This window comes from Ambystoma mexicanum, chromosome 8 (genome assembly GCF_040938575.1).
Source record: "Ambystoma mexicanum isolate Mex_15411 chromosome 8, UKY_AmexF1_1, whole genome shotgun sequence".
Lineage (NCBI taxonomy): Eukaryota > Metazoa > Chordata > Amphibia > Caudata > Ambystomatidae > Ambystoma > Ambystoma mexicanum.
The window spans coordinates 1,084,368,789-1,084,391,407 of record NC_090929.1 but is presented as its reverse complement, the minus strand read 5'-3'; the positions used below and the strand labels follow the sequence as shown (position 1 = coordinate 1,084,391,407).

At 44.9% G+C, this 22,619-nt stretch overlaps 1 protein-coding gene across 1 annotated transcript in view; it reads right to left on the bottom strand.

The window, feature by feature from the left end:
• The window catches only part of ALDH4A1 (aldehyde dehydrogenase 4 family member A1), a 442,959-nt gene that overhangs the window by 187,066 nt on the left and 233,274 nt on the right, over window positions 1–22,619 (bottom strand). Inside the window, exon 12 of the mRNA XM_069611079.1 lies at window positions 17,932–18,084. Within this exon, the coding sequence (XP_069467180.1) occupies window positions 17,932–18,084 (153 nt within the window). The remainder of the gene's footprint in view (window positions 1–17,931; window positions 18,085–22,619) is intronic.

Below are 22,619 nucleotides of genomic sequence, written 5' to 3'. Positions count from 1 at the left end.
AAATAAACAAAAGCAAAAGTTCAGAAGAGATAGCTGAGATTTTATATAGTTACCAATAAGCAACTAAAGCAGGAATTCAGAAACACAGCAGAGAGTCAGCAGAGAGTTGAAGCAGCAGAAGAGAGCTGAGCAGGACTTAAACAAGAACACCCTTCATTTCCATTGAGTAGCCTTCAGGCTTTGGGCGGATGCAGTCAGGTAATCAGAGGGCTGTGGGAGAAATTCATTTAAATAAAGTGCTAAGGTATCTTTAAATGGATGTTTTTATTGCAGGTTTTCCTGAATTCTGAGGCATCCAGAAGTTAAAGGGCATCAGAAGAGGAATCCTGACCATTTGTTATTTTATCCACTTCTCCTTTCCCCTGCTCTGGTTCCCTCAGTATTTGTTGTGAATTGACTGCTGGGCGAGCTGGTTTGGGGGTCTGGTGGACTTTTCGTCTGCTCCTGCAGGATTTCGGCGCTGGGACCTGATAACCTATCCCAGTGTCAAAGGCATATGTCTGCATAATGAAAGGTCTCTGGTAGTCAGGTGCTCTGAGAACAGGGGCTTCACAAAGGGAATCCTTCAGGCCTTCTTGGAAAGCCTTCTCACACTCCTCAGACCAGGAACATTTCTTAGGAATAATGGGGGCAGTCAGAGGGGCAGCTATGGTGCCATAGTCAACCATAAACCATCGGTAGTACCCAGTGAGGCCTAGAAAAGCTCTCACCTTGGTAAGGGTAGTGGGTTTTGTCCAGTCTTGTACAGCCCCTACTTTGCTAGGTAGAAGCTGAATCTTGTCCCCACCAACCTCATGCCCAAAGTAGGTCACTGAACCCTAACCAATCTGGCGGTTGATGGGCTTTATGGTCAGATGGGCCTTCTGAAGAGTCTCCTACACAATCTCCAGGTGTCTCACATGTTCCTCCCGAAGTGGGGCTGAATACTGCTATATCATCCAGATATGCAATGCAGAATTCATCCACCCCATTCGGAACATGGTTGTCTAGCCTTTGGAAAGTGGCAGGTGCATTCTTCAACTCAAAGGTCATTACCCTGAACTGGTAAAGACCATCAGATATAGAAAATGCAGTATTCTCCTTGACATTCACTGTCAGGGATATTTGCCAATACTTTACAGTAAGATCAAAAGTGCTAAGGTATTTGACAGCAACTAGCTTGTCCACCAACTCATCGGTTTGTGGAAGGGAATGAGCATCTGTCTTGGTGACATCATTAAGAGTTCTGTAGTCCACACAGAATCTCAGATCAGATCTACCCGCTTTTGGCACGAGAACCGCAGGACAGGGCCAATGACTACTAGAGGGCCCCATTGATCCTAGATCCAACATTGTGTTGACCTAAGACTAAATGTAAAATCTCACTTGGTCTGAACATCTACAACTCCTAAACTTGGTAGGTCCACCAACTCCAGTGACAAAGTCCTGCTCACACCAATACGTAAAGCCTGGAATTAGGGAGACAACGGGGGGAAATTGCCTCAGCAAGGTTTTCACCTCACATGTGTTGTAGAGCCAGCTGAGGGGACACTGGGCCACCCTCAATGAAGTCATGCTCTGGATTGGGTCAGGGAGAGACTCGGTCTCCCTTTCTGAACCCAGGAGCATGTCTCCTATGTCATCCCTAAGGACAAATACTTCAACCTATCCATATGAAACTCTATGGTAGCCTTTCTAGATCGTCCAAGGTCCACTGAGATAGTTCACCATACCAAGTCTTTCAACTGCGTAAAGGCCCAGACCATGAGCTCATGGTCAGGGTTTTTGACAATAAGTAGGATACAGGAATGTCCCACTGCCTTCTTTGGGGAACCTTAAGGGCTCCAATCATACTTTGGAGAGTTCTAAAGAATCTCTCCCTCAGACCAACTGATTGTGCGAGAGATGGGGATGACCAACAGCAAATCACCTCAGCTTCCTTCTACAGGACCTGGCTATAACTGAACGTGAAGATGCTGCCTTAGTCAGACACAACTTCTTTAGGGAAGCTACTCCTGGTGAAAGTGTCCAGTAAAGCTCCAATGACTGACCTTCCAGTCATTATCTGATGTGGGTTAGGTCTTGTCTCTTCAAAGGATGTAACCACTACTGGTAGTGGAGCTTGTGGATTTGGAATCCCTGTTCCACCTTTGTCAGATTGCTGACAAGAAGTGTAATGCCTACAGTGAGTTTCTACTAGGACCCCCATCATAGGCCAGCAAAATTGCATGGGTGAGCACACTTGAGTTGCCCTCATGCCAGAATGAACTGCAAGGGGAACTTCATGCACCAAATGCAGTAGGAAGGGCCGCACATCCTCTTATGGTCTCCTCTAGGGGGCTCTGTAGGCTTACACACTAGTAACGCACCTTCCTGTTGGACTCTTTGCTTCACAAGAAGTTCACCCTCCAATCGATAGCAGGCCTTTCTCCATATGCCATTTACTGATGGATTCTTCAGTTGGCCCTTACTAATCTCCTCCTTAGGGACCGCCTCTTCTGCAAATATGCTTGGCAGTTCAGGAGACGCATGGGGATAAAGAGTTTCTGACAGTCCCTCTTCCTTGTCAGGTTCAGGGACTTGACCAACTAACTCAACCTAAGTTGTAGGTAGGGCAGGGGGAATATTTTCTTTTCCTCTACCTCTCAGTTTCTTTTTTCCCTTAGCCTTAGGTATCCCACTTTGGCTTAGGCTTTTCCCTTAGAATTGGCTAATGCAGTCCTAGTTTGAAACCTAGTGCTTGAAGGGTCAGCAGAGTGTCTCTCAGGACCCATGTCTTGGAGTCTAATCTCTGACAGAACTCTTCTAGCAACTCTTCTCCTCATACTGACAGATGCCCTATCTGCTTCACTATTCACAGCTACAGTGACAGGCATTACTGGGAGTTGAGAGAGGGCCCAACAGTCAACTGAGTAGTCACCAGAGGAGCTCTGGAAAGAGCCTCTGGGTTTACCAAGTGCAATCAGTTCTATGTTCATTCTTCCCCCTTTCTTTTGTGGCACTTTTTGCTGAAAAATGTTTGCCGAAAAAATCTTTGAATTGTTTTTTATTTGGGGGAGGTCCCCCCAATCTCCCTCCCCTATAATTTATTCCTATAAACTACCCCACCCTACCCCTTATATGCACACTCACCATATTTTTCGATTATTTTTTTGGCCAAAATGTTTCAGCAAAAAGTGCAGTGAAAAATAAACAGGGGATGAATGAACTTCTTACTGTGGAATCTACCTCGGTTGGACTGTTCCCAGTGTTCTTAATTGTAGGGGCCCTTACACCGTCTACCAGTGCACTATCTTCAGGAAAATACATTTGGTGTATGCTAGGTTCCAAGGAAATTAACTCTATTTCAGTCCCTTCACCATTGGGCAAGGTATTTAAAAAGAGAAGCACACCCCTGTGATAATCTCATCTTCTTCATGAGAAAAAGCCAGATTCACAGAGTGGACCCCCAACGGCTTACCTTGGTCCCCCTTCACCTGGTCACTTGCTCCACAGGTTACACAATACCCACTGGATCTGTGAATGTAGGGAGGCTTAAAATAGCCACCGTCATGCTTGGGATAGTTAGTCCCACTACCCTCTCCAGACTCTTGTGACTTATTCCCTTTTTAAAACTTGTTGTGGCCCTTATAGGAAGACGCTTTATCAGTAGTCCCACCCTCTTTCTCTTTTTGTTTTTCCCCTCCTCTAGCTTACCGGAAGAAGGTTTGTCCTGATGGGACACTCTATGAGAGACCCATAAGTCTACAGCAATGGCCATCATCTTAGGATCCATCTCCTGAGATTTTGCCAAATGCTGCCTCAGCTCAGGGAAATAAGAAGCAAAAATGTGTTCCAGCATGACCAGATTGATCATGCCTTTAAAGTTGGTTACTTTACGGCCCTCCACCCAGCCACTCAGGCTTTGAAGGGAATCTGTAACAAAACACCCCATTATAACTTTGTTCTTTTAATCTCTGAACTTACTCAAGTATTGGGTAGTATTTTTCCCAAACTTGAGGAGTAAAGCCTGCTTCAATTTGTCAAAGTCCTTTTTTCAGCTTTTGACATTTCCATAATTCCACTGCAGCTAGACTGGCAGTCTGCTGAGCAACCATGCAATTTTGTCAGATCCACCCACTTCTTGCACCTCAAAAGCGTACTCAAAAGCATTTAGCTAATTTATGGTGTCATTCTTTTCATCATACATACTGAGCAGATCCTTAGTAAATCTAGGATGAGAAGACCCAGAACCACCCCCAGACCCTCTGGAGGAGCCTTTAGATCCTTGTAGTCTGGCCAGCTCCAACTGATAATCCCTATCCTTCATTTTCTCCACCCTGTCGATTCTAGCTTGGCCATGTTGAAATCAAGCTCTTTCTGCCCAAGCCTCAGCTTTTCTCTCTTAAGCTCCCATATGCCCTCAGCCTCAGAAGTTGTCAGTGAAACATTGGTAGGCTCATCTTCCTCTTCCTCTGCTCTCTGAACAGTGGAAGTCACCACTAGCTACTGCTAGGGTCAGCCCCAGCACCTACTGCATCACTGTAACTCGGAAAAGGAATAGTCCTCGACTCCTGCTGAACAAATACTCTCTGTACTAAATCAGCCTTGTTTCCAGAGGATGGCAGTCCTCTGTCTACATACAAATGTTTAAAATATCTACTTTCAGAGCAGCAAGAGTAGACATGGTGAAGGTTTCCATATTTAAAAAAAAGAGTAGGTGACTGTTATATTACTACTAGGTTCAATCAGTGTTCTGTGTAAGTAGAATCAGGATACTACACCATTGGATAGCACTGGTGTACCCAAGGCGTTATCCTCAATGCTGTACACCAATTTGTTAAGATGGATTTTCAAAATCTGGCCTGCTGGACAGATTTCAGGAGGCCACTCTAGTTATAGTGAATAAGGGAACTCAGAGGTTAGCCAAACACGATCAATGCAAGCATGGAGAGTGGTCAAGGCTTAGTCTCAGGAGTAAGTCGGTGAGGTCAGGAGACAACAATGAGTCCACACAATGAAATACATAATGTTTCTGCTTAGACAGGCAAATACAAGAATACTTATTTAGTATAGGCCCAAAAACACAGTAGAAAAAACAATCAACCAGGTAATACTATCACACAACACTCAGTTATAAAACATATGTGGTCACCTTTGGTTTGTAGAAATACATACAATTTACTTAAATGCCTTCAAGGAAGTTAAGTAATTATTCAGTGAGGAAAACTAGTTCATAAGAATGAGGACCCTAACTTTATAAGTTTGATCCCTATGTTGAATGGGGCCTGGTGCCCAAAAGTCACAAAGTTCCTTCTAGGAGAGGGAACAAAGGCAGGAAGACTTCTTGTGGTGGTCATAAATGTTTCAGAAGAATTCAAGATTTTACAGGTAAGTAAGATACTTATTTATCTTCTAGGACAGCTTTTAAAACAAGTGTTTAAAAAGCAAAGGAATGGAATAAATCAAAGTTATTTACAAAGTTTATTATAGGGGAGATAGGTATGGCTGTATGTATTGCGATTACGCACCACTCTTACTCCGATTTTTCCCAAATGACTTGGCAGGTTGATTGGGAGTTGCTGAAGGTAGGTTTTCCCTGCTGTTGGATCCAGTAGAACATGCCCAGGAGTTGCGGGTGCAAGGAAGATTCCAGTCAAGTCCAGGAGCAGATTGCAACCGTTTCCGTAGAAGAAATGCAGCAGGCACCGATGCAGGCCTCTTCAGGACTCTCTACCAGATGGAAGGAAGCCGATTCGAGCGACCGTCACTGGACATAGGCGACAGCAGGCGTCTCACCAGTCGCTGTCGAAGACGTCCTTCCGGTGCAGAATGGATCGGAGTTGAAAGCCTGATCCAAATGTTTTTTCCGAAATAACCTTTGGTCTTTTCTCCCCTAAACATTTCCAACTTTGCCCCCGCCCCCATCCACACCCCCACACATCCCCACCACACTCCCACCCACCCTCCGGCCGCTGACTCGCAGTGTCCCGCAAAGCCTGTTCACTTTCACTTATGTGATCAGGAACCGGCGACGCAGGGTCATTTCTTTTTTGTTTTTTTTTTTGGCTTTTTGGGAAGGCTGCGGGGGCCACCGCCGCAATCCCTGCTCACAATAGAGTGAGCAAGGTTGTCTGGGATACCCCCGCATTCCTGCTTTTTTTTCACCCTTTTTTGGGGGCTTTTTCAGGGTGGCTGCAGGTGACACCCCCGCTCACAATATAGTGAGCAAGGGGGCGTGGGACACCCTTGCAGCCCTTAGCAATGTATGGGTGATTTGGTCGAACTTTTCAGCCGTTCTGAATTTTCGGACGGCCGAAATTCAGCCAAATTACCCATTCGATCGAGTGAACTCAGTCATTTTTGATGATTCTGTGCAGGATCCCTTGATGCTGGGAAGTTGAAACTTGGCAGAAACGCAACTTGTAGCACGAGCTGGCGACCACCGACGTTCCAGACGAAAAAGCAAAATAACGACGCTTCTGACGCGGTAGCCCATTTCAGAGCTGGTCGTTCCACCGGGTGGTCGAGGCACGATTCCGAAAAGTCAAAGCTGCAGGAACGTCACAAGACGTTGAGATTGGTTGGTCCCACCAGTCCAAGGGTCGAAGCACCGCAGTCCTTCTCAGATCAGGTAGTCCAGCAGGGCTTCATCGGGACACTTGCAGGAACGGTCGCCAAGCCTCTTCAGGAGTTGTTCACAGGACTTCGGTCCGCTGCACAGCTACACAGGATACATGGCTACACTGCTGATCTACTGGAATGGCTGCAGGACTTCTCTTATCCTAAATTCAGGTGAGGGATCAAACTCAGCCTTCCAATAGCAAGGGTCTGCCCCACTCACTCAGCCAGCAATGGTGGTCCAATCAGGGATCACTGTGGGTTTTATTCATGCATGCACACTAGACTTTCAGGCACCACCGTTTGTGGACTGGGACTAGACAGTCCCACCAACATGTGTGTCCACAAACAAATTGCATGCACTAGCCTGCAAAATCTGCAGCCTTCCCGGGCAAATGCATGACTTTATTAGGGATTTCCTGATCTGAGAAAGCAGGACGAATGTGCACACTAAAAGTACTGCAAAAATGATACAAATGTAACTGCTGCCACCAGCATGTATTCAGACAAATATAAAAGAACCCACAAATCCCCAGAGTAAAAGTCTAGGGTGATACAAAAGTATCCTCACGCACTGCATTGTAAGATACCAAAACAGGTATAAGGTAAAACACAAAAGAGAAACATAGTTCCCAGTACTGACAGTGTGAAGGACTGATCAGTTTCCCCATGTAACAATGAGCAAAATGCCAGGGAAGTGAAAATCCAGGACAGGTCAAAAACAAAAGCAAAAGATTTGGGGTTCATAGAATATGGAGAGAAAGGTACCTAAAAAAGTAATAGTTTCTAACACCATGGTTGGCAGTAAAGTAGATGTTATTGATAGTGCACACATGGAGCGCATTGGGTAAAACGGATAAGAATGGTCAGGGTTTTCTAGCAGTGATAAGGAAGCCTCTAAGAAATAATGGCAATCATGGACTAAAGTGGAGTTTCCAGATGGTCTACACTTTGCTTGTTCAAAATCATAAAGTTCCAAAACTCCTACTCTTAAAGTCCTGGCCTCCTGGGACACCCTGTTCTACAAAGGAATGTTCCAACGGAAAAGCCAACAGAAAAGTACAGCCTAATACTAACAAGTCCTTAGCCTGCTGACTACCCTAGGATACAGTCCTGTCCCGTCTAAGTCCTACCTTTTTGGCTCACTGACTTTCTAACAAATGTTCCAACAGCGACCAACGCAAGAGTTCTCAAAACCTGGACTTCAGAGTCTGTCCCTATACTAATACAACAAACACTTTGCTCAGGAGTTACTCACAGTCTGGACCACTCTGTTGTCCTTTGTTTTTGCCTCTGGACTCTAGGACCTATCCCAGGAAGGTGATTACATTCCTGCTACTTGACAAGCCATACCCCAAACTGCTAGCTTTCATTGTTGAGGTTCTTCCCCTTTCTCAGCTTATCACGTTCAAAACAAGCTTCTCTCAAGGTTGAGTGTTTGTAGATTGTCACAAATGGCTCCCTTTTAGGATTTTCACAGCAGGTCCCTTCCAAACCTCGACTATGCTATTAAACTCGGGGTTTCTAGTGAAACGCGCAGTAGAGGTAGCCACTTATATTGAAGAAAATAATATTGATTTGTATGCTATAACAGAAACTTGGGGTCACAGGGCCTCCGTTAACTTAGCCATAACGGAAGGTTATGGGATGATACAGCAAGATTGGGAGGATGGAAGAGGGAGGAGCTGGGGGGTCGCGCTAATTTTTAAATCTCCACTTAGCATATGGGAAATCAGCGGTTAAATCATGGATGGGGTAGAGTCTTTACATGTGAAAATTGGCCTTAATGGTGAATCTACCCTGAATGTACTTTTAATTTATTGACCTCCGTCTTTGACAGATGATTTTATTACCACCTTGTCTTATCACCTGCGTTCCCTCTTGAAACCCAATACTAGTTTTTTACTATTGGGCAATTTTAATTATTGATTGGGGCACAAGGCTAATACTCTTGCCTCTGAACTGGAGTCAGTTTTATCGAACATGGGCATCGAGCAAAAAATGTGTTCCAACCCACTGCCTGGTGCATACCTTGGATTGGGTTTCTACCCTTAAAATGATCTCTAAGGATTTTCAAGTATCGCCCTGTCAGTGGTCGGATCATTACTTTGTACTCTTTACTATACTGGCAGACTTCCCGAGGAAAATTAAGGGTTGGAGGACTTAAGGGATCTTAGGAAGAAACCATAAAATGCTGACACAGGAACGTATTGAACCACTGGTGTGTCCAATGAGTAGTTTAATCTTTCATACATTTTCTGAGGAGATGTCGAAATCTCTTATATTAAATATGGATAATATTGCAAATTCGCTAGCTCCACTTAAAATAAACAGAGAAAGGTTAAGGAAGGGAAGACAAATAAATCATGGTTCTCGCCGCAGTTGCAAAAACTCAAATCCTCCACTCTGAATTTGTTTATATGTGGAAATCTAACTGCACTCCAGGAGCATTGGCAGCCTACAAAGGAGCAGCTAAAATCTACAGATTAGCGATCATTGACGCTAAGAAAAACTCCTTGAACTCCAGAATACAGAATGCACAGACGTCAGAGGATCTTGGAGGAACAAGAAACTACGACCTCCCCTGATGCTGGTCCATTAGTAAAGGATGTGGCATGGTGTTTGGAAATTCAGGAAGCCATGCAGGGCAAGTTGAATGGCATTAGGTCAGACATAACCCGTAAAAAAGAAAACAATTCACGGCTACAGGCGAGGTTGTGATGGAGGCTCATGATAGATGCTCATCCATTCCTCAATTTGATTTCTCCCCTGTAACAGATGCTGAACTGTCTGTAGGGGTGGAACAGTTAAAGGCCACAAAATGCAAAGGCAATCTGTGTTCGGCCAGTATAATTAAAACTTGTCCTCCCACCTTGCTTGAAGCTATTTGCAAGTTTGTGAATACCTCCCTTATGGAAAGTTAGGTGCAGATGGACCTAATACAAGGCATGGGTTACTCCTATTTTGAAACAACCAGGTTTACCCACTGATGTGCCGCCTAATTATAGGCCAATTACCAACACACCTTTTTTGTTAAAAATATTTGATCGTGTTGCGTATGGGCAAATTGCAGATCACCTGAACAAACATCCCATTCTTAATTGTCGTCAATCTGGTTTCAGGCAGGGGTTCGGAACGGAGACTGCACTACTTAAATTGAAGTCCAGGCTGCTGGAACGCTTGGATAAAAATAAATGATCTATGCTGATGCTGCTCGACTTGTCGGCCGCCTTCGACCTGGTGGACCATTCAATCTTGGTCAGCAGGTTGGGGGAAGCAGCAAATTTCTCACCGACCACAGCTCGCTGGATAGCCTCATTTTTAAATAACAGGGAGAGCAGAGTATATCATGAGGAGGCAGAAGCTCCGCCTGTTATGTCAAAATATGGTGTGCCGCAGGGCGCGTGGATTTCATCCTGCCAATATAATATATTTATGGCACCCTTTTTTGCCCTCTTGGAACAAGAAGAGGTTGTGTTCACAAACTATGCGGATTACACCCAGTGTGTCATCCCCATTTCTGGAACACATATACAGAACGAAGCTGAGCTGCATAGGATGTATGCCTTCATCGAGAGTTGGATGGTGCGGAACGATCTGGTGCTGAACAGAGAAAACACGGAGTTGTTGGTTGTTGGCAACCCATACTATGCTATGCTATCAAAGCTTGGACCATCCTATGAGAGCTTTCAAATAGGTGAAGCTAAGATAACCCCACAAAAGAAGGTAAAAACTGTAGGCGTCATTTTCAATCACCATCTCAACATGAAGGCACATGTGGGGAACCTTTGTCAGCTTCTGTCTATTACATCAAGCTCCTAGCGCTCCTCAGACCTTTTATCACTCAAACCAATGCTGAAATAGTTGGGTCTAAAATAGACTACTGTTGTGGCCTGCTTGCTGGGTAAGGTAAAACATATTGTAACAGACTGCAGGTGGTTCAAAATGGGACAGTGCATGTGGTCATGGGATTAGCCCGAAGAGATCATGTTTCTGCCACAAGACTAGCACTGCATTGGTTCCCGGTTGAGGCCAGGTTGCTTTTCCGCCTTTTAGTTATTACAATCAAATGCAGACAGGGCTTATTGCCCCTCTATTTGCAGGATCTACTCACCGAGAAAGTCCACAGGAGAACTCTCAGATCCAGTAACCAGGAACAGTTGATGCTTCCCAGGTGCAGGACCGTGAAGGCTGAAATGGGGACTTTTCATATTGCAGCGCCAAAGGCCTGGAACAATTTGCCTTTGGATCTTAGATCCCAGAAATCCATAGATCTTTTTAAGAAGAAGCTGTAAACAATGATGTTTGTCTGATTCAGCACCTGTGTATCTTTGGCTCAGGAGGACAATGTAGTAGGTTTGTGCTATTGTCATGTGTTTTTGTCTGTTTGCACCCTGATGCCTACGGATCCATGACTTGCGCATTATAAATATATTAAAGTAAAGTAAAGTAAAGTAAAGTGAGTGTGTGTGAGTGAGAAAATGCACGTTTGAGGATGGGAAGGGTAGGGCGAAAACGATAGTGATTGGGTGTTTGTGTGTGTGTATGTGCTGGAGTGTGGGGGGCGGTGAGGAATGGGTGGTTTGGGGAGTGGAAACTCCCCTGCACCTTCCCCCCCCGAATCTTTAAATTAAAAAAACCCTCTGCCATGTGCTTTTCCCACTTTTTGAGGGCTGCACAAAATCAACCAAAATAAATCTGTCTTTATGTGCGGCCTTCAAAAAGATGAAAAGTGACATAGAACCAAATGTTGCCAGTCTCAAGCCGAGGGGTTTCTTCAGGGTAGGGACTCATATGTCTTGTGGGGAAAACTGAGCCAGTCGGATTCCTCCTGAAAAACCTTCTGAAGGTATATTGGTTAGCAGCCAGACCAACCTACTCCCTTGTAGCCCACTTCTGCCACATAAAACTATAGGGATTTCTGACAGCTCACCACACACCTTTAAGGGACCCTGTTCTCCTTTCTTTTTACCTTAAACAGTGATGCACAGACATGCCGGTGACAGTGAAACCCATTTTTACACTTTATAGGTGCATTCCTGTGCACCTTGCACCTCATTGGTTGCCTTTTGTCCACTATGGTGTTTAAAATGACCTATCATCTTGTTTAAGTTCTGTCTTTTTGGCTCACTGACTTTCTTGGTCATCTTCAACCTGGCCAGGAATAGGAAATGCCAATTTATGGTAATGCTCCTTCGTCGGTTCTGCTACGCATCCAAGCCAGATTGATGTCACAAATGTATTTGAGTTGGCTATCCGGGATTATATAGCTAAGAGTATGAATGTTGCAGGTCTTCTGATAGGTACCCTGGGGTCTTCCTCACCACAGGCTTCTGTATATCAAGAGGGGATCCATAGCCATTCTTCACGTAAACCAGGAATCCAAAGCACAAGAGACCACTGATGGGACGCTAGAAGCTGCCTCTTTGACAACCTTTGTAAACACCAACTCTTATAAGGCAAAGTTCTGTCCTCTTTCGACTAGTGGATTCCTGCAACATTGTCTCCCTCCCTTAAACTGACCAGTTCACAGTCCTGCAACTCATTGATATGATATGATAAGTAATTTATAACGTGCCTGTACACAAGTGTTTCAAGGTGCAACAAGACAAGGCAGGGAAGACAGAGGGAGGACAAGACAAAAGATCTTATGATCTTACTGGGCCTTGTGTCATTCAGATCATGCAAGTGCGAGAACAAGTAGGGGATGGGGTGGGGGGGGGTGAGAAGTGCCAGGGAGAGGAAGGGGGACAACAGGACAGCAGTGCTCTGAGGAAGTGCTGCACAGGACATTGTGGCTCTGGGTAAGTGCAAGGAGGTAAGGAACTGTAGAGGTTTCAGTTACAGCCCCTAAGTGCATGGAGGGCTCGGAGGCAGTGCAGGGGTGACCGATCAAGAGAGAGCCTGTTACCCAGTGAGACTCTGAGGGTAGCCAAGCAACCAGTTGGTGCGGCAGACAGGTAGGTCAGCAGGGGAGGGAGAGAGAGAGAGAAAGCAGAGGAGAAGAGGAATGTTTTTAGCTGCTTCTGGAACTTCAGGTGGTCTGGCTCAAGTTTGAGAGGGGCAGGGAGGCCATTCCAGAGGAAGGCACCTGCAGAGGAGAGAGATCTACCCTCACTCTCTGCCTGGCGAAGCATATGACCCTTAGAGAGTTGGAGGTAGCTGAGCGAAGGGCTCGAGAAGGCAGGTATTTAGGAAGAGAGCGTTGAATGTAAAGCGGGCACCGGCCCAGAAAGCCTTATGGACAATCCAAAGGGTCTTGCACTTGATCCTTGCAGCCAGTGGAGAGATTTCAGGGCTAGAGAGATACGGTCCCTGGGCTTGAGGTCAAGGATAAATCTTGCAGTCCTGTTCTGGATTAGTTGCAGAGGGCGGGGCGTAGCAGTGGGCAGATTGAGAAAGAGGCTGTTGCAGTAGTCCAACCTAAAGAGAAACAGGGCTCTGGACACAGTGAGCTTCTGGGGAAAGGTGAGAAAGGGAAGGGTACCCTTGAGAAGGTGCAGCTGGTAGTGGGACTTCTTGGCGACATACGAGATGTGAGGAGAGAAAGAGAGAGTGGAGTCAAAGATGACACCAAGGTTTTTTGCCTCACAGGAGGGAGAAGAAAGAGGGCCCAAGGAGGGCGGCTAGAGTTGAAAATTCTACTGGAGCTTGTGAAAGCCATGACCTGACCTTGTATGTTTTTCTTTGTGTTTGTATGCTTTATAAAGTTATAAAGCTTATGAGATAACTTAACATCTTTTCCCCCCACCCAGTTAGCCTGTCTAACAGTTTTATTGTGTGTAATGAAGGCCCCTGCATAACCTTTAAAACTCGCAGTGGTGGTGGGGGGTGAACTGGCTCGGGTGGACACAGGGCCTGAAGGAGGTATACAGGGGATCTCCAGACCCCCCCCCCCCCACACACACAGGGTCCCAGCCCTGAGGCAGAGCCAGTGCCAGGGATATTCACTGACCCACCACTAAAAAAATATCTCCATCCGAGGTTCTCATGTCACACCTAACCCTACCATGGGCCTCCCAGGAGAGAGGGGTATAGATTTAATCATTAAAGTTGCAAACCCGCAGTTTAGCAAGGAAGCGATGACCCACTCAGAACGTGCAAATGCAGGTGCAGGTAATCGACCACTTTACAAGCATCGCTGGCATTACCAATTTAGACATCCCCTGTGATGAAAGAAAGGAAAATGCTGTAAACCTCCTATAATTACTGGAGGACTTGCAGACTCCCAATCCATGCCATGGAGGAACTGGTAGACCCCCATTCATGTGGGTAAGAACAGGGCTTCCAGGGGGAGGGAGACTCCATATCAGGCTATGGCCCTACTGGAATACAAGAGATCGGTATGCCTTCATATAAACTCAGGCCAGCCTTCTCTAAGTGACAGTACCACCCACCAATGATCCAATCAGAAAACAGCACCTTCCGTGGAAGCAAAACAACTAAGACCACATGTTCTTATCCTTTTCCCCGTACTTAGAGGTTGGTTCTGGCATTAAGAGTGATATAAAATATAAATTCCTGGATACAAAGGTGCCCTCAATATCACCAGGCATCTCCCAAGGGGCGGAGAGACCTTCCTATAAGAAGCAGCCAGTCTGGCAGTGTGTGGAGTTAGAGTAGTAGTTGGATAAAGGAGTTTGGCGTAAAGTAGTGAGAGAAAGGTGTAATGAGAGGAGAGCAGGTCAAGAGTGCTGAGGGAGAGTCGGAAAGAGGTTGGGAAAAGAGATACCATCAGAAAAGAAATATTTGTAGGGGAGCAGACAGAGAGGTACATCTTTGGGAAGAGATTGGAGGAAGAGAAAGTCACCATCAGGCAGAGAGATAGATTTGTAGGGAGGGTGGGAAACTGGCACCATCAGGAAACCCACCAGCCGGAAGGAGGAAGGAAGGAGATGAAGCCCTTTACATATGGGCCAAGAAGGAAGGAATTACAGGGGGTGATACTATCACTATAGAGTATGGGTTCAATTCAGCCTGTTACAACTATGGCGAGTTTCCTAGATGGTTTAACTAAAGTAAGAATTTTTGTTTGCAGCACCTAGACCTTGAAACACTGCGACTGCCCAGTGCTTGAATTGATATGTATAACCACAAGGACTCCTTTTTGGTGTGCTCCAAAATTGAAGTTTATCTTCTTAAATTTATATTCAAAGTCATACATTACTCTTGATTCATTCTGGTAGTTGCCTTGAAAATGTTTTCCATTCATACATTTTCAATTTTTTCTCAAACTGAATTTTCCAGTGTTTCTTTTTCTCCCTCTTTTCTTCATCTACACGTGTTTCCCCATCCTTTCAGGTGGTTCCTCAGGAGGGATATTATTATGCCTTTTAGGTAATTCTGCTTTGGAATTGTTTATCTGTTGGGTGTGGGAACAAGAGTTGACATGTAAGTGGCTAAAAAACACAATGGGTCCATGTTTATATAGTAGTTTGTGATTTACACTAGGCGTACAATTCTAATTGGTCATATGTACTTACTTTACATGATGTTTCAATAATATTCCATTAAAGCCATCTGTTTAAATTCAAATATTTCTATTGATGATCAAACTGTTGCTGCAAATGTTCACAAAAATACCATGCGGTATGACTTAAATTGTTCCTGTGGTGTTGTGTTTATCATCTATTCTGGAGAAAAAGGTAAAGTATATTAATCCTTTCTTCATGCTTGACTGATTTGGCCTATCATTTTCATCTATTTGGATGCATTATTTACCTTTTTCCTACCTCATTGTAGTCTGTATCTTGGTATTTCTTTTAGTTCCCGAATCGCATGGAGAATCTGATCGTGTTTCCCGATTCCGATTCTGAAAATGGCCGTCTTTTAATATAAGTCATTATGCAAGAGCGTGATGACATCATAGCGTACTAGACGTCATTTCCGCAATGCGCGTCATAGCGTACTGGACGTCAGAAAACGTTGTGGTCGCCATTTTTGATTAGGAAATGTATACACAGACCCAGTTTTGAATATTTTGTGCTAATGTGGAGAATTCTTGTTATCAGCAAATGTGTATTTAACACATTGTATCTGAGGCATATATGTGAATTTGGTTTTTATAACATGATGCATATATGGTGTAAATTATTGATATTTTATATTATCAATTTTGAATTTTCAATAAGTGTTGCCTGTTTTTCATGCAGCTTACCTTAGAATATTGAACGCGATGTACATTTTTCATGCTTCCTACCTTTGCATGTTACTATGCATTTCTACTATGCATATAATCTAATTGACATTATCATATACATTCGCCATGGTTTGTAACTTGCGTTTCATTGCACATTTCATAAAAAGTGTCCCATTTCCGTATCGAAGTTCAAACCATTCTTACAACAGTCTAAATATCAGATCCAAATTGCTTCCCTTTGACATAGTACTTTTTCTCTACTTCCGCCCCTGGGCGGGGTTTTGACTAGTTCCAGTACATAATATCTTATGCCTTCTATGTTGGCTTTCGCGTGTGCAGATTCAAAATGTTTTCCTAAAGGATATCTAATATCTTTATTTTTGATTGTTCTCAAGTGTTCTGAGAACCTTGTTTTCAATGTTCTGATTGTGCTGCCCGCATACAACTTGTTGCAGATACATTCTATCACATACACAACATAATTTTAATTGCAATTGATGAATATCCCTCTTGAGCAACCACCTGAAAGGATGGGGAAACACGTATAGAGGGAGAAAAGAGGGAGAAAAAAACCACTGGAAAATTCAGTTTGAGAAAAAATTGAAAATGTATGAATGGAATACATATTCAAGGCAACTACCAGAATGAATTATAAGTGATGTATACCTTTGAATTCGAGAAAAAATAGAATCATGTATGAATGAAATACATATCAAAGGCAACAACCAGAATGAATCAAAAGTAATGTATGACTTTGAATATAAATTTAAGAAGATAAACTACTATCACTATACCTTGAGAGACGGAAAGCGAACAGGTAACCCTGCGAGGAAAAGAGAACAGGGACGATCCATCAAGCTAAGTATGAGATGATGCAATCTCATTGAGGGTCAGGGAGCTTATGTTAGGAGGGGACAGGGTGGGCATTAAAGCATGGAGATGGTCAACTAACCAAAAACACCCCAGGCTCTACCCCAAGAAGCTGGAATGGAGAGCCAGTCCTTCCGAAGCTCATCAGCTGTCTAGCCCTTCTGCAGGAGACCTGCTGATTCAAGCTCAAGATGTACTAGCTATAGAAGGATCTCCATTGTACTCAATCAACATGGGTTTGGGAACCCCAACAACCCACAGCCTAAAGAAAAAGACCAGGATTATCCATCAGACTCTCAAACAGGGGTAGGCAGGTCGCCTCTGCTGGACCCATTTTAAGAGACTTCCTTTATGAACTCCATTATCTTTTCTGTTGCACATATCAGGACAAGCTTGCGTTTGTTACTGAAACCCACCATTGTATCGGTCCCTTTGTGCATTTTACTTGGCTATCCTGACATGTGTGAATAACTGCTTTGATCTAAAATGTGGTTGGTATCCCAAATGGCCACCAATTTTGTGCTCATGTAAATAGAATTGTTTTTTCTTACCTTGCAGTTTTCTGATCTTAATGCAACGTTCTTGTTATATGTAAGTACATTTATTGTTGATACTCACCTGTGAGGCTAAGATTGACAACCATTGTTTCTGTGATCTGTATTTAAACCAGTCTCTTTGCTTCCTTATTCTTAGCCTTACTCTCCAGACAAGTTACAAAAGGAAAGTTGTCTAGCCTATCTGTCCCTCTTTCAAATCAGCTCCCTGTGCTCTTCCGGTACAGGCCTCTCCTGATTTACAGGCTATTCTTTAAATGCTGCAGATATCATTGTTCTTCATACTGCGCAACTGTGATTATCATACCAGCTGAGCAGGTACCTTTTAGGAAAAATGAGCAGTCGCACAATGCTTCATACCCATTTTATCTCTGGCACTACTAAGGTCACCATCCAGTGTGAATGACAAAAATCGGGCGGATGAACTCTAAATGACAAAAGAGCGCCCTGTAGCAAAGGAACTATAACTGGGAGACATTCAAATATATAAAATGGCTTTAGAATGCAAGCCTTGTATTGTATGGCTTCTTGGTAAATTGAATGGTGTTTTGCAACAAGCAGGGAGGGGTAAGAGGTTTTAAGGGATTGCTGGGATTATATATTCATTCTGCCATCCAAATTCTTCAGTTTGAGAACAAAAACTAGAAGCAGCCCCTCAATTCCCCTGAGCCAGGTTCAATGAATGAAAACAAAGTAACATGTCAATCAGTGGGGAAGAGACAACCACTTGGTACAGCTTGTGTCCACGGTGGATCCCTGCTGTGTCTGTAGAGTGGTGGTGGGTCTTACCTCTGTCATGATGGCCTCCTTTGGATCTTTGCTCTCTATGATGGTGGGTTCAATGAAATAGCCAACGCTGTCGTCACACTTGCCTCCAGCGAGGATACTCAGACTTGGCGAGGATTCAGCGTGTTTAATCCAATTCTTAATACGATTAAATGACTAAATGAGGCAGAAAGAAAAGTGTTTGTTATTGCGATGGCACACACCTGTCTTCCATCACTTGCCACACACCTCTGGTATCACCCAAAACCCCCAAACTGCCTTGGAGATTTGCACTACACAGAGTATTCATACTTCAGGTTGCATCCAGTAATGATGTGAGAAATTACAACAGCTTTAAATGACTGTTCCCCTATATCTTCATCTGAAAGTGAAACCTTAGTGCTGTACCTTGCTGTGGCAGGTATTCAAGAAGAACTATGATCAAAAGGAGCACTAGATGTGCGCCAGGCCTGCTTGAATTCTCATATGTTGTAACAATACTGCAGCATGGAAGATCGGTATGTACTCCTACAGCCGGCTTATGCCAATGCTGCTGGTGAGACCTGCATCTACTGTCAACTTTGTGGAAGAACAGAGCCTCTTGCGCAATCGATCACCTGCAACAGGGGAGTCCATACCTAAAGCAGGAAATCCCAGTGCATACTTGTACACCTGGTGATGTCACTGAGGTGACAGAGTTGCAAATACACTCACGCCTGGTGATGTCATCTAGGTAGGAAAACATGTTGTGTACTATCACGCTAGGTTATGTTGCTACAGGGGAATGGGTAGTGAGGGGAGGTGTAGTGTATGACATTGTGATGCCATGCAGCATGGTTGACCATACATGTACTTGCCCACCTATGCTTTAAAAAGAGGTTTAGCAGCATTTTTACAAGGAATTACAACTAAGACACTTACTGTGTGTGGAAAATTCAGAGTATCCGCATAACTATGAGTTTATCGCTGCAAGGGAAGTAAACTCGGGGGAAGCACAGAAATTCTCCATGCAGCATTTCTGGAAATCTGCATTTACATTTTTTGTGCAACAAAAAAAAATGTAGAGCCCTGTATTAAGGTTGAAACGGAGGAGGCTACATGTCAATACTGTCACAAGTACTGTTAGGCAAAGCAGGACCAATAATTACCCTTCTGTGTATTACATTGGAAAGGGGGATTAGAAGGTGAACATCTGGGATGTCCGCTATTTCACACCCTCTTTGGATCCCTAAATACATGTTTTTGCTTAAGTATATCCCTGAACAAAAGTGTTTAAATGATGGGTGGCTGACTTATTTTGACCTCCACCAGTGTACATTTTGAGATTTTTGGGAGATATGTTTTAATTAGACTGTATTTAGTGCATGCACTATTTCTAGAATGGGCGCTAAAAACAGGTGGTATTTGAAATGCTTCCTTTGTGTCTCATAATTGTCGCACTCAATGAGGCTGCTAGTGAAATCACTGCACCGAGGGATCCCAGTGCTTATTTTCACACCTGGTGATGTCAATGGAGCCCTTATATGTGTGCTAATGCCTGGTTATGCAATACAGCAGGGAAGCAAAGGTTGAATGAACGCATCTGGCAACGTCACTGTAAAGGAGGTACCTTGCACATTTCAGACTTGGTAATGTCATGCTGTGCTGATCCCTGTACGCTCAGACCTGGAGATAGGACTGCTCAGGGGTAAAGTGCGGGGGTGGGCGGTATAGGTTTTCTGGCACCTGGTCATGTGACTGAAGCAGGAGAGAACTGCATGTACAATCCTGCCTAATGTCACTGCATTGTGGGCTGCATTGTCTGCAATCTCATACCTAGGGATGTCACTGCAGAAGCAGAGACCTGTGTGTACTCCCACGACTGGTGATGTTTTACAAAAAGGAAATGAAAAGCAGAAGTGGGCATCATTTGTTAGTTTTAGCGCTCTCATCAGTCATTACTGCAATTTTGTTTTACAAAAGGGAACCATGTGTATACTCTGAGGCTTTGTGACGTTACTGTACTGGGAATTCCTGGTTGCACTCACACACATGTGATGAATCCCCGAGTGCACTGTTACACGTGTTGCTCACATTGTGTAAGGAGTGTCTTATGCAATCCTGCTATGCAAGAGGAGCAACTTTTGTACTAGCATAACTGTTGTTATTATGCTGTGGGAAGTCTGTGTGTACTCTCATATGTTGTCATCTAATGAGGTGAGGACACCATGCTTGCAGGGTCTAATTGCAATTGGGGATACCTCTGCATACTCGTGCACCTATCTATATATCACTGTGTTGTAGAGGACATGTATGAACTCTCAGGCCTAGTAACTGAAGTGTGGAGGTGGGGCCCCAAGTGCATTCACACTTGGTGATTGTACTGCAGAGGTGGATCCCTGACTTCACTCTCACTGGGATGTGTGATGCAGGGGTGGAGTCCTATAGGTAGATCTGACATGTTATGGTCTTGATATTAGTGTAGCACTCATCTACCACTGAGGTTGCCCCTAGCAATCGTCAGCTCGTCTGGGAGTGTGTGAATGATCGGCTCTCGGTTCCAGTATACAACAGTTTGGATGAAGGAGCGGGATGCAATTCATATCAGTGGAAGCCCGAGGGGCTGCAATGGGTCATAGTCTATGGCACAGCATCATGTTGCGCTCCATCTAGTGCATGTCTATTTATTTCATTCATTTTATTTTATTTATGTTTTTTGTATGGCACTCTGACTTGCCAGCTGCTTCAGAACGCCAGCGAAGGTGTAAGAGTTATGACTGCTCCAGTGAAGAATATGGTTGCCACACAAAGTCCAGACAACAGAATCCAAACAAAGAACTTGCAGCCTCCATCCCACACTCTTCTTTCGAGACACCCGACAGTAAAGTCCTACATTAGGACCTGCCCTAGCCTGCTCACACACAGTGTACCTTAAGTACATCTCTCTTTATCAGGCTCTTTCTGTGATCCGACACCTGATGTAATTCTTTGTCACCTCCATCTTACCATTCTATGACAAGACCGGAGGCGAGCATTATTCTCATCTCTTTTATTGCTACTTCCCATAGCAGCCAAATTTCAAAACTCTTAAATTACAAAACACAAAACTTTCTTCTTTTTTTGCAAAACAATAGCACCAAAAATAGAAAGAAAACAGTCCACAAGACTACTGCAATTTGGGACTACAAATCCCCACAAGCCCTTAAGGTCCTTGTAGTCTTGACCTCCACCACAGCACCAATCCATGGTCAGCACAGTCCATGCCTCACTTCCTGGCTAAACTCCTTCCTCTTTCTTTGCTGCTTCCTGAGCAGATAAGTCAATTTCTTCATGTCTCTAACTGTTGAGTGTTTTCATGAGGATATGAGAGGCTAGAGTGTTTTTTATGGTGTGAGCACGAGATTGTAGTGCGGGTTATCAGTCAGCTCAGGGTTGTTATTGTGTGGCGTACCTCATTAGCCTTATTTCTTCTGCTCGGGGTGCCGCGCGAAGGCAGGGAGAGCGGTCGAGGCGGGGAGAGCACTGGGGCCGCGAGTCACCTTGCTCGCGTTGGGTAACCGGTGCTCCCCCGCATTGTATGATGTTTCGGGAGCCGGTAAAGCTCTAGCGGCCGCACGCATAGCTTTGGGGTAAAGCACCCGCGTTTTGGGGCGCATCACGTGTGCAGCGCGTCATCGCGCATTCGCGTTTTCGCTTATTTAAAGCGAATTCGGCACCCGTTATGTTTAGTGAACTCTTCTGTCCACGGAGCCTCCGATTCTATTGATTCCTTTGATTTTATGGTTTGTGCAGCGAGCCTCTCGCTCTGACTGCCCTCTGCAAGGCATTGGCACTGTGGCTCATATCAAAAATAAATAAATAAAGCAAAAGGAAATTAAGAAAAAGAAAAAGTATTCTGTTTAGTATAAAGGGACCAAGACCAAAAAAAAAAAAGGAGTGCTCAGCTAAGGGAGCAGAACTATGGAGGAGGCCAGTTCTACTCCTGAATACAGTGAAGAGGAGTGGGACGCTGACAAGGACCTGTCCCTCAGTTTCAAGAGGGTGCTGGGAGATTCGCTGGCAGTAGCGGTATCTCAAGGTGTTAGGCCCATCCAGGAGTGCCTGGAGGTGCTGGAATCCCTCCTCACAACGACGGTCCCTAAACGAAAGGCGAGAGAGCTCAGCCCTGGAGAGGGCACGTTTCAAGGTCCGCCTGAGAAGCAGGCAGCTGCGCGAAAGGGGGTGGACAAGACCCGGAAGAGCCCACACTCTTCTACCTCCCCCCCCCCCGGGTCACACATCAGGGGTGCAGTTGAAACCCCAGGAGGTTGCCGACCCATTTGGCAAGCTGACGGTGGCTTTTTTGGGGAAGACGGCAGCGCCAAACCTCGGACCCCGCACCCCAGGGGCGCTAAATACAGGGGCTGCTGCAGAAGGCAGAGAATCCTAGCAGGAGGAGGAGGAGGAAGAAGCCAAAGAAGGTCTCGGGGAGGAGGACAAGGTGGACAGCGAGGGCAGAGTGCCGCAGGACACGGAAGAAGCGGAGGATGTTGATAACATGTTCGACCCGGACAGTAAAAGACATCCGAGGTCGTCAGAATGGCTACCTTCCCCCAGGGTGGCCCAGTATATGGCCACTAGGATTCGCAAGCCCCTGGAGAGGGAGGTACGCTTCCGCATGAGGGCTGAGTGCCCGAGGCCTGATCTTCCGAGTAAGGTTATGGAGACACCTGAGCTGGACACTAAGATGGTCA